Here is a 12,500-nt window from a genome sequence, read left to right as displayed (position 1 = left end):
GCTGATTAATATTATATGATTCATGACATTGCTGATTAATATTATATGATTTATGACATTGCTAATCGTGATGGAGGTCAGATCGAAACGCGCCGTGAAGTTATCTTCACCAGCTGTGTAATCGGTGAAGGCGAGAGGAATTCCTTACCGAACCTCAGATGATTAAACGCAATCGCCATGCGCCCTTTTACCCTACGCCCGCGCTCCCTAGTAACATCAGTTCTAATCCTCTTAGTAAAAGTAAGAAACTAGACACATATAATACCCACACGTTCGCACAGGCACCCCGAACATTACTAGAATTAGAAATCTATATGAAGACAATGTTGACATGACACGCATTTTCAGTGTTTCTGTATTTCTTTACAGTTGCCGACTATTTCCTCTGAATCAAAACATGTCCTCTAAATAATATAAATAATATAAACATCTTCAAGTAATGTCCTCTATATAATATAAATTTGGATTCATCAAAAATCTGCCTGTCTGTGGGTGTTGCACGTTGACTTCTAGAAATCTTGCCCGTGGAAAGATAAGGAATATTTCTATGTCTGATGGATCATGGCATCATAGTCAAGTCGGTCAGAAGGTCAGGCTAATCGACTTAATCCACAATCCAAATCATCATGTTGGCATTGTCTCATACCGGTGCTAGAAGACGTAATGCCAGGGACTTACCTGGAGAAATTTCGAAAAAGAATTGCCCATTAGATTCCCTTTTCAAGAAAATTGGAAAAGAATTGCCATTAAATTCGCTTTTCAAGATATTTCGAAAAGAATTGGCATTAAATTCCCTTTTTCAGAAATTTCGAAAAAGAATTGCCCATTAGATTCCCTTTTCAAGAAATTTCAAAAAGATTTGCCATTAAATTCCCTTTCCAAGAAATTTCGAAAAGAGCTGCCATTTATTTTTAAAAATCTTATTATTATTATTTTTCAGGCCAAAATGCTGTCCGCGGTCGTAGCAGTCGTGGTCGTTGCAATGGCGGCTCTGACGTTCTGGGACGCCGTGCCCTTGGTAACAGTGGCGGAGGGGCGGGTGTCTGGCATCACTGAGACCTCCACGAAGGGCAAGGAATTCCTCTCCTACTACGGCTTGCCTTTCGCCAAGCCCCCTGTAGGAGAACTCAGGCTCAAGGTAAGTATTAAGGGCATCCGGCAGTCATCATCCTGGAATGTCTTCCTTTGAGAGGGACGAACACGAATGCTTTGATTATCAGCTAGCTAGGTAGAACGCATAGGAACTCCTAGCTACACATTGTAGACCTGGCCAGCTATCCCATTTTTCTCTGCAAAGAACGATTCTAGGATGAAGGAGCGTTCGTTAAAACATCCTACATGTTGGGAGTGATATTAGGATGTTTTCCAAGGAGTTGGGAGTTCGTAAGAGCTAATCCCTCATCTACAGGACCCGGTTAAGGCAGAAGACTGGAAGGGTGTGCGGGATGGGTCCAAGCAGCCCTCCTCTTGTCTCCTCGTGCCCTTGGCTTTCTCTGCCATGGGAATCATCTTGCCTTCGGCTGACCTGCGCGGGGACGAGGACTGTCTCTACCTCAACGTTTTCGCGCCAAAAGTAATTCTACCTCGGGGTTGCTTAACATGTTGATGTATCTGGGGGATTTATACATGCTATGTTAGTGATTTTTTCTTTCTTTCTTTTTTGACTGTTTTGACAGAGAATAAAGTCTGGTAAAAAGCTTCCAGTGATGGTTTGGATTCATGGAGGAGCATTCCTTGCTGGCGGCAGTCATGAGTACCTGCCTCATGTCCTCATGAACCATGACATTGTGTTGGTGGTTTTGCAGTACAGACTCGGCGTTTTAGGTAATTAAAGAATCGAGCCGATATTTTATTTCAGGTTGCTTTTTATAATGAATGTAAAATGTCTTTTTATTTTCTCTATGATTTTCATAAATTTGAGTCTCATTTTTCACTTCATTGTATATGTAATTCCTCTAGTACACTCGATCATTTTTCTGAAGGCTTTGCGTTCTGTATCTGCTCATTTTCTCTGAAGGATTCCTGTCGACGGAGGATGAGGTGATACCAGGCAACTTCGGACTGAAGGACCAGACCCTCGCCCTCCACTGGGTGCAGGACAACATCCACCACTTCGGGGGAGACGCCGCCAGGGTCACCCTCTTCGGGGAGAGTGCGGGGGGCGCCTCCGTCCATTATCATATTTTGTCGCCCAAGTCAAAAGGTGAGGCAACCCTCTGGTCAAAATTGCATACACACAGGAACTAGCATTGTTCATTCGGGAGGTGCACCAAGGCTTATGAGAGGGGATGGTGTACTACCCCCCCCCCTCCCCCTGAGCCATTACAACACAGGGCAGTCCTCAAGAAACTTTTCTTTGGACGATGACGAGTGTCTACGTTGTTGATCCTGACACGAAGAATAACCATCTTTCTTCTAAATTTGAATTGCTAGATATTTTTTTTTTTTTTTTTTTTTTTTTTTTTAGGTGCTTCTTTTTAAATAATGGTAAAGCATACATATATGTGCAACTACGTGTAATATAACTTTGGAGAAAGATTACAGTTTCTGTTTTTTATTATAGTTTATCAATTTAAATTCTTGTTTATTTTGGGAGACCATAAGTCTTGCTTTTTAAGTTTTTACCTAGACAACACACAGGATATTGTTGAAACGTTTATTAGTCAAAATCTATTTCGGGTCCATAGCTAAATATTAAAAAGTGTTCATGTAAATCCAGTGCTACAAGCGCATGCAGCCTTAGTATACATATCCCATTTACATCCCGATTAGGCCTCTTCCATCGAGCCATCATGCAGTCAGGGTCGGCCTTGGCGCCGTGGGCTCACCAGGAGCAACTCAGATCCGTGGCGGAGGAAGTAGGCAGAGCCATGGGCTGCCCCGAGGGCGGTGGGAGCAACGGCATCCTCGCTTGTCTCCAGAAAGCGGAAGGACGCCAGTTGGCCGCAAGCTTCCAGGATTTCATGGTGAGCAACATTTGACAGAAAAAAAATCCATTGACCGATATTGCAGGGACTTCATATACTTGATAACGGGAATACCATTTTTCTATAACCTTACTAACACTTTCATATGTTGACATGTTCCTTTAGAAATGGTTCATCTTGCCGCCAGTCGCCGTGCCATTTTTCTATAACCTTACTAACACTTTCATATGTTGACATGTTCCTTTAGAAATGGTTCATCTTGCCGCCAGTCGCCGTGCCATTTTTCTATAACCTTACTAACACTTTCATATGTTGACATGTTCCTTTAGAAATGGTTCATCTTGCCGCCAGTCGCCGTGCCTCGTGTCGACGGGGACTTTTTGCCGGATCATCCCGCGCGTCTGATGCGCGACGGAGACTTCAACCACGTGGACCTCATGGCGGGCATCACCAGAGAGGATGGGGCATTAATAACGAACCGTTAGTGGTGTTCTTGTATTATTTTAATCATAAGGTGATATAAAACGGAGGACGAATGATTGCTCGAGTCAAGGTTTTACAACGTTTCAATAAACAGGATCACCAGGGAATAGATTTTTTTTCAAATGTGAAGTGTATTTATAAAATAACATGCAACTTATATGATTATCCCCTTTCCTTGTTGTATCTTCAAGAATCTGACATGATATCTATCTATAAAAAAAATGAAAATCTAATAATGAGTTAGAACTGATTTCAGTTTTACAAAATAACTGATGCAAACGCACCGGGATTTTGAGATGCAGAAAAATCGTCTCATGAACCCTTAATATAATGGGATCATGCATATGCTCTTGCAATAAAGAAGCAAACTCAGATCTGTGCAACACGCAAGGCATAGTGTGAATTTCTTCTCCTCCCATATACCTCAATCACTGACAAGGAAAAAAGTGCCCAGAACCTCGCAATTTCGTCCCAGTCGTTTTCTTTCAGTTTTGCGATGTATATTTGCACATAAACACACACTCACCTACCAGTCAGACCTTTAATTTACATATATGGTTTACTAGAAATCTTCTCTTAATCTAACCCGCATCTATTCATCTACTTCTGATCAACACCACGTTTTAATTAATTGCCTCCTGAGACAGACAACCCACTCGTAATTTTCCTCACTATCCGTCCGTAACTTTTTAACGTAATAGCGATGGCAATAAAATCAACTTAGAAGCCAGTGAATGACTGCTCTTTTATTACATCACCCAATAGTGTTAGAGTGGTTTCCACCAGAGAGGTGAGACTAATTAAAAATACCCTCATATGTCTTAAATAACACCAAACGTCGATAAAAAGTATCTTCATTCACAGCAATGCTGATTCGGAAGGACCTTCTCCCTACTTTACAAAATAACTTTTCCACCATCGGCCCCCTGAGCCTCATGGTTGGCCCTGAAGTTCAAGACAGTGTTGCATTTAGCACTAAGGTCTACCAGCACTACCTTAGCCACTTAACTATCGATCGTGACCACATAGAAGAGATCACTAAGGTAACCTTTTCTACTATGTTGTGTTCTCCAGTATTGCTACGTTCCTTCCTGCTTACACTGATGGCCACGTTGTAGAGGCAAGTTTAATCGGAATTACTTGTTTCTCTCTCTATCTCTCTCTTACACAGACACATGCACACACATATATATTCATATATATATAGAAATTTTTACCTCCTTGACCGGGACTCGAACCCGCGCCATAAGATTGACAGGTACGGTGGTGAGACCGTTCGGCTACTCGACCCGCTAAAAAAATTGTCCAACCAGACGCCTTAAGAGACGTCATGGAACTTACCTATGTGCTCTTAGCAGAGCAGTGATAGCGAATTTTCACGGACAATTCCCGTAAGCACGCGGCAGCAACGGAATCACAAATTCAAGTCCCAAATCAGGTTACCAAGGTTAATATATGTGAGAAAGTTCCATGACGTCTCTTAAGACGTCTGGTTGGACAAATCTTTTAGCGGGTCGAATAGCCGAACGGTCTCACCACCATACCTGTCAATCTTACGGTGCGGGTTCGAGTCCCGGTCAGGGAGGTAAAAATTTCTATATATATATATTAAAATGCGTTACTGCATTCAAACATCTTTATCATATTCATATATGTATATTATATATATATATATATATCTATATATATATACATACATATATACATATATATATATATATATATATATATATATATATATGATATATATTACACACATACATATATATATATATATATATATATATATATATATATATATATATATATATATATATTACACACATACATACATACATATATATATATATATATATATATATATATATATATATATATATATATGATATATATGATATATATATTACATATATATATTTATATATATAATATATATATATGTATATATATATATACATATATACATATATATGCATATATACATACATATATATATATATATATATATATATATATATATATATATATATATATATATATATATGTGTGTGTGTGTGTGTGTGTGTGTGTGTGTCTGTGTGTGTGTGTGTGTGTGTGTTTGTGTGTGTGTGTGAATGCTTTATCCTAGTTCTACATAACCTGTCAGTCAATTATTTACTCCAAATACTGTTACACATACACCACATAACCCAATGAGTTTTTCGCCATGTTATCGTTACAAAAACGTCTATCCTCAGCTGAACACAGACTACTCGTTCGCCATCCCGCACGACCTGACGACCCTCTACCACTCCCGCGTCCCCGGTCTGACGACCTTCCGCTACGAACTCGTCCACCGATCTCAGCTGTCCATGGGGGATTTCTTCAACGCAGACACAGGGCGGCACTGTGAGTCTTTCGTTACTTAATTAAGAGTGGTATTTGGATTGGTATATTGGTTGCGTTGGAGAGGGATTGTGATGATAATCATTACCACTGCGAGTGGAAGGACATAGAGGGGATGGGGAGAGGTAGAGTGAAATAATTCGAAAGGTACATCACTTCTAAAACTTTGTTTATGATTGAATTTGTATTGGCTCTTTCCTTTTTCTGATAATCCATTTACGAAAGAAAGATATTTGCAAACTATTGACCCTGCAACATCAAAATGACTAATAGTACAAACCACTTACTTCAGCTCCTGATACATATCTAACCTGATTACACTTATATTTCTAGTTGTAACAAGTTCAAACTCCCCATGTTCGGAAGACCGTATACACGCACATACACACATACATGGAGGGTCTTTCCATACGATATACAACATCAAGGAGGGGGGGGGGGGTTGTAATCATGATACTATTTACGAAGGGTGTTCTGATCAGGGGCTTTAAATGTCCCCAACTACCACAACAGATCCTTAATTAATATGCATACATTTTGTCTATGCAGTGTGGATATATACCTCTCATATGGACGGTATGTGTACAAATAGAATCAATAAAAAAATAAACGAATCTTTAAGTTGACATCAAAGGGTTTTGAGGTAATGGAATAACTACCTCCCCCCACCCCCCACCCCCCCTCGTCTCCCCCAGGGGTTCCTCATGGCGACGACCTGTACTACCTGTTCGCCGGCGGGCCGCTCCTCGTCCGCAGACACCTGGCCGACCGCCCGACGGACCTGCAGAGCCACGAGGACCTCCGCCTCAGGGACGTCATCACCGCCACGTGGACCAACTTCGCCGCCACGGGGTAATTTCTTTGCACAGTCGCATGGGCTTATGCAACATATATGTTATAACGTATAACATATTACACTCACTCACATATCTGCTGATTAACTGTGTCTTTAATCACATACATGGTTGTTGATTCCCTCACCTCTCTTCGCCAGCGACCCGACCCCCGACGACTCCCTGGGCTTCAAGTGGGAGGCGGCGACCGAGGACGACCTCCGCTACCTCGCCCTCGAGCCCTCGCCCGCCATGGAGGCCGACCGGCGACAGGAGGTGAACGGCTTCCTGTGTATTGTTATATCGATACTTTCATAGAAAGTCAAGTTGACATACAGTATTTTAGAAAGGACACACGCACACTAGGGTATTTCAATAATTGGTGATTTTTGGAAAATCATTCAAATTCACGGGGACTGTTCAGAAGTAGGCTCCATTTATTTTTTCATGGCTAGTGATACCATTTTTATTTGTTTTTATCAATATTTACCTATTGCACTTTTAACTCAAAGATATTATCTTCGTCATTTTAGCAGTAATTACTTAACTATGTATTCAAATTATGTTGATTTATTTAATCGTGTATAGTGTAATTATAGTTTTTAAGATTATTTTTTCTACAATTAAGCATAATATTACACATGGTGAAAGTATATTACAAACTAGAAACGTATCCTTTATTGGCGACATCTATAATATGCAACAACTTCTCACATGTACTATATTCCCCTATCCGCAATTACTATGTATTTGATATCCCATATATAATGGAACAAAGGAGAACTAAACACTCTTTCCGAAAAACCTGGGACATTCACAAACTTTTCTGTGGTGAGGTTCCATAACTTCTCATAGGAAAAATTGTACCAAATTCGATCCTTCAGGTTTGGCTGGTTTGTATATCCAACTTTTTCCGATTCCATTTTCAGCATACCAAATACCTCATGTATGCAGTCAGCATCGTGAGAGAGTGGCATGAAAATGACATCTGTGTTATGCAGATATCTACTGATGGATGCAAAGTAGGATTTGTCAAACCCTAATCTGATCCCTACTTCTGAACACATTTGAGATGCACCAAATGCTGTTTGAAATATTGTCGGCTCTGTACTAATGACAGCTTTTGGCCAGCAAAAGAAATGGGTCTTGGAGAACTCGAAGATACCTTTGATAACAGTAGGGTTCTTTTGCAATGTCCTCAAGCATCTAATCAAATTGTCTTTCAAGCCAACTTTTGTCTTGGATGGCAAATCAGCATTTTCAATTCTTTATAATTTATCAAGTACAACATCAAGTGATATACAAACATGTAATGATGAACACATATAACCAAACCACCTAACACCAACTGGTACAAATATCCTAGGCAATATTATGTTTTTAAATTCTTTTCAGGACTCAAGACAAAATAATTTTGCATGTCTGTTCAGTAGTTCATGAATGGTTACCCGTCAATAGCATTAAAGTTAATTGGCCACTGAAAACGGACCTCATCATTTATATCCTCATAAAAATCAATCACTTCTGTTAATTCCCTGAGGTTATGACATGTTTTTATTCATATTGATTATCTTCAATGAAGCTAGAGTGACATCTCTTTTACCAATAGTTGCCTGCCTTTTCTTGCGGAAAATGGTAGTATCTAAAGGAATCAATCTGCTGTCAAGATCTACTACTTGAGAAAAAAAAAAGCATCAGTAAATTTTGTTGCATTATTTCCGTGGTGTATTTCCGTTTCCCTTCTGGCAGTCATCAGGAGTGGATAAATCTTCTAAGGTTGAGGAAGATTAAGTTTCCGTTGTCATGTTCATCATCTGTATCGTTTTCACATATTCCTGAATCTCACTCAGTAACTTATTTGCCAGACTACATTTCCTCTTATTTCTGTATTCCTTCCTTTTAGTAGGCTTTATGGTCAGCAGAACCAGTGGATGCAGCACTACCATTTAAATTTGCTTCATACCACTCGATGTCTTCTTGTAGCACTCTCTCGGTTGTCTTTTGCCTTTAACAGCCGTATTCTAAGTCCCTAAGCGCGTTGTGTACATGGCATGAACTTGCCGCGATTCTTATTCTAGAAACGCGGGTTCGTGGCAAAGTCGTGGCAAAAGCGTGGAAAGTATTGGAACAATCGTGGAAACTCCGTGACAAGGGGGTAGGCTTGTCACGATAGTTACACGGGTGAAAAAAAAATGTTTTTACTGTATATTTTTCTTACCAATACTTCAAATGAGAATACTACGTTTGGAAAGTAATATTGGATATATTAGGCATCATTGTCCTAGACTTGGATTACAAACCCTTTTAGAAAAACATGGATTCTCTGCTGATTTTGAGTTTGTTTACCTTTTGGCGGGACTTTTCGAAGGAGGGTGAAGTTAAATGAATGGTAAAAGTAGTCAGGAACGTAAAGTTAAAGTATATAATTATATGAAATATGTATACATTAAATCTATATGTATAACATATTAAAGATACGCATATATGTACAGTATATACAGAGACAAAATAAGGAAGATCTATTCATAAACACACGATCCCTCTCATCCCGTTTGTTTTGACTGAATTACCAACGGCGCGTTCGTGAAATGGTTGTCAATTCTTAACTAGGAACAAATACAACGACTGATTCATACCAAAATTGCACTATCTTTTGTTAGTGCTACTTATGATTGTAATTTCTCTTATGAATTTGTCGTTTGGACAGTGCCATTCATCTGAAACATGTTAACTTTGGAACGGTTGGTAAACCTGAAGCAGCTGACGCAAACGTGCCACGTTTTTGCGTCCTAGATTACCGCATTCGTGACATGAACACGACATGAACATGACATGGCCACGACACGCAGAAAACGTCCAAGAATACGGCTGTAAAAGATACGATTTCAGTACCAATAAACGAAGCTTTCAAACTCTCTTCCTGTGTATAATAATATACTTTCTTTATGTTAAGTACTTTTGTGATGGCGTTTAGTTTAGTAATAGTCTTCAGTCCAAATTTCTGATATAATTCTTCAATTTAGTCACAAGTTTCAAAGCAATTTGTCGTCCAGAAAAGTTTGGATTTCAATCAAACACTTTCATCGAATTATATCATGCCAATATATCACAAACAAGTAGCAACACAACAGAAGCTTGTTGGAATGTATAATAATGTAATTAAATAACTAACTTTTATATCCTTATTGAAGAAACACGGCATTACTTTACAGGCCATTAAGGTCAGTGAGGAACTAGAAGTATTGAAAGACTTCCGACCTAAGGTCATTGAGGAACTTACTATATGCGGTATTTAAGTGCTTAAGGTCTGTGAGAAATTTGTTGCATGCAATATTTAGGTTCCCAAGGTCAGCGAGGAACTTGATGCACCTAAAGACACAAAAATTTGATTGCGATTCGGAAGGGAACTATCATCACTTAACGTTAGCGAGGAAGTTCGAAGTGCGTGGACCTCGTCCGCTGCGCGGCCCCAATTCCGCGGAAATGCTTAATATATTAAATTGAAAAGTGCAACCCCTAAACGTTATCAGGTCAAGCTGATTTTTTTCACATTTCATTTTTATTATATATGGAGCCTATTTTTGTACAGTCACAATGACATTTCAAAAGTTGCAACTATTGAAATACCCTAACGCACACACACAGACACGCGTACATATATACACATACACGTATACATATATATACATACACACGCACATAAACATACATAAACACAAACACACACACACACACACACACACACACACACACACACACACACACACACACACAAACACACACACACACGCACGCACGCACAAACGCACACACGCACAAACACATACACACACATGTATATATATATATATATATATATATATATATATATATATATATATATAGATAGATAGATAGATAGATATAGATATGTAAATGTATATGCATTATTTTTTCAGTCGTTCTACTGACTCCCCTAAACCTTTTCCTTCCCTCATCAACCAGGTGCGGGATTTCTTCGCTTCTCTGCCATCGAAAATGAACCACATTTTCCACCCTGAACGCGTCGTCCCATTAGGAACGGTGAATATGAGCGTCATATAATACAATATGATGATATAAGAACAGGTAATATAAACGTGGTGCAGGTAAGGGTACTAGTTTATACTTTCGTTATGTTATGAACTTTATCTGTTGTTTCTCGATCGTCTGAGGGTTCTATTGCAAAACAGATTTCAAACACATTTCAACATACTTACACCTAATCAGACGATGACTATGCTATATATTGGTATATTTTGTTTTAGATATTTTGCTAACAGCTATACTAGAAATAAAAATACATATTCCTAAGAAGATCAGTGATAATGTCAAACGATATTTGCCTGTTTCAAATTATTTGTTCGGTTCTGCTTCACAAAATATCACAACAGACTTTGTTTTCAAAGCTCACCCTGGCGTTTTGTTCATAAGCTGAGTATTTAAAGCTTTTTAGATACATTTCTGTCACTATGTTATTATTTACTAAGTCTTTGATATCCGGTGTTTGATTTTGATATCTTTGACATTGATAATGTGTGTGCGTGTGTGTGTCTAACTTTAGGTATTACTTGTAAAACCAAGCAAAACAAGTATTAAAAGTGATAATGGGCGGTATCACTATTCTCATAGAAGGGTCTACATTGTCTGTTTGACCGGCAGTTCACCATCGCATGACGTAGCAAAATATGTTATATGGGAACGCATATATCATCATTTGCCAACTCTATTACATTCTCAGAAGGCCAGTTCAAAGTCAATCATATTCATTAACTCAATCGAAAAGCCTATTTGACACGTTAACCAAAACAGCTCAAGGAGACATCTTCCTAATATTCTAAACCTATCCTTTCTAATTCTGTTTATGCATCTGTTTCTGTCTATATGATATAACTATATGTATATAACAAGTGAACTCTTTCTGTAAACTATATAGAGTGATGCTACAGTCGCCTCCTGGTTGGTTTACATAATTAATTTGATTTTCTTTATTCCAGTGATAGTCACGAGGGATTGAGGCAGAAGGAAATATATATAGACGATAAGTAATGTGAGCTACGGTTTACAGCTTGTTATATTTTGTTTTTTGTTATTTGCGTATCTGAACCGATGATACTTTATTAAAAATTAAATATCAGCGTTATGTGTTTGTTTCATTTGCATAGAACTATAAGGAACCAAAGTGTCATGGAGATAGATAGATAGGTAGATAATACTCTTTATGTATACAAATATTGGTAAGTACTGTCAGAGACTATGACACTCCCTTATCTGACACTACACTTTGACACTTGCCCATCTGTCACTATACATTCACACTCCTCCAACTGACACCACACATTGACACCTGCCCATCTGACACTACGCATTGACAACTGTCCATGTGGCATTACGCAATGACACTCTCCCATCTGTCACTAGTATTTCCACCTTGAACTGACCTTCTCAGAATGTGATAAATATACACTATCCTTTAACAAATTTTGTCACACGACACCACGGTGATTATTGGTTATACATAACCTTAGAACTATGTATGTATGTGTATATATCTACATATATCTATGTGTATGTGTATATGCACACACACACACAAATATATCTATATATATATATATATATATATATATATATATACATGTATATCTATATCTATATCTATATATATATATATATATATATATATATATATATATATATATATATATATATTTATATACATATGTGTGTGTATGTATGCATGTGTATATATATTTATGTATATATATATATATATATATATATATATATATATATATTTATATATATTTATATATGTGTATATATATATAAATATATATAAATATATATATAT

General features: G+C 38.0%; 1 protein-coding gene across 1 annotated transcript in view; it reads left to right on the top strand.

The window, feature by feature from the left end:
• LOC147469012 (pyrethroid hydrolase Ces2a-like) overlaps positions 1-12,500 on the top strand; it is a 14,492-nt gene that overhangs the window by 1,172 nt on the left and 820 nt on the right. The window contains exons 2-13 of the mRNA XM_086551222.1: positions 941-1,138; positions 1,409-1,573; positions 1,677-1,824; positions 2,018-2,203; positions 2,773-2,966; positions 3,257-3,407; positions 4,275-4,453; positions 5,648-5,798; positions 6,491-6,647; positions 6,790-6,904; positions 10,613-10,702; positions 12,068-12,147. Coding sequence (XP_086407348.1) covers positions 941-1,138; positions 1,409-1,573; positions 1,677-1,824; positions 2,018-2,203; positions 2,773-2,966; positions 3,257-3,407; positions 4,275-4,453; positions 5,648-5,798; positions 6,491-6,647; positions 6,790-6,904; positions 10,613-10,702; positions 12,068-12,147 — 1,814 coding nt within the window. The remainder of the gene's footprint in view (positions 1-940; positions 1,139-1,408; positions 1,574-1,676; positions 1,825-2,017; positions 2,204-2,772; positions 2,967-3,256; positions 3,408-4,274; positions 4,454-5,647; positions 5,799-6,490; positions 6,648-6,789; positions 6,905-10,612; positions 10,703-12,067; positions 12,148-12,500) is intronic.

Source organism: Penaeus japonicus, unplaced genomic scaffold, assembly GCF_977035675.1.
Source record: "Penaeus japonicus unplaced genomic scaffold, GWHDUDI00000001_assembly GWHDUDI00000024, whole genome shotgun sequence".
NCBI classification, from domain to species: domain Eukaryota; kingdom Metazoa; phylum Arthropoda; class Malacostraca; order Decapoda; family Penaeidae; genus Penaeus; species Penaeus japonicus.
The sequence above is the reverse complement of the archived record's forward strand: the minus strand, read 5'-3'. Positions and strand labels throughout refer to the sequence as shown.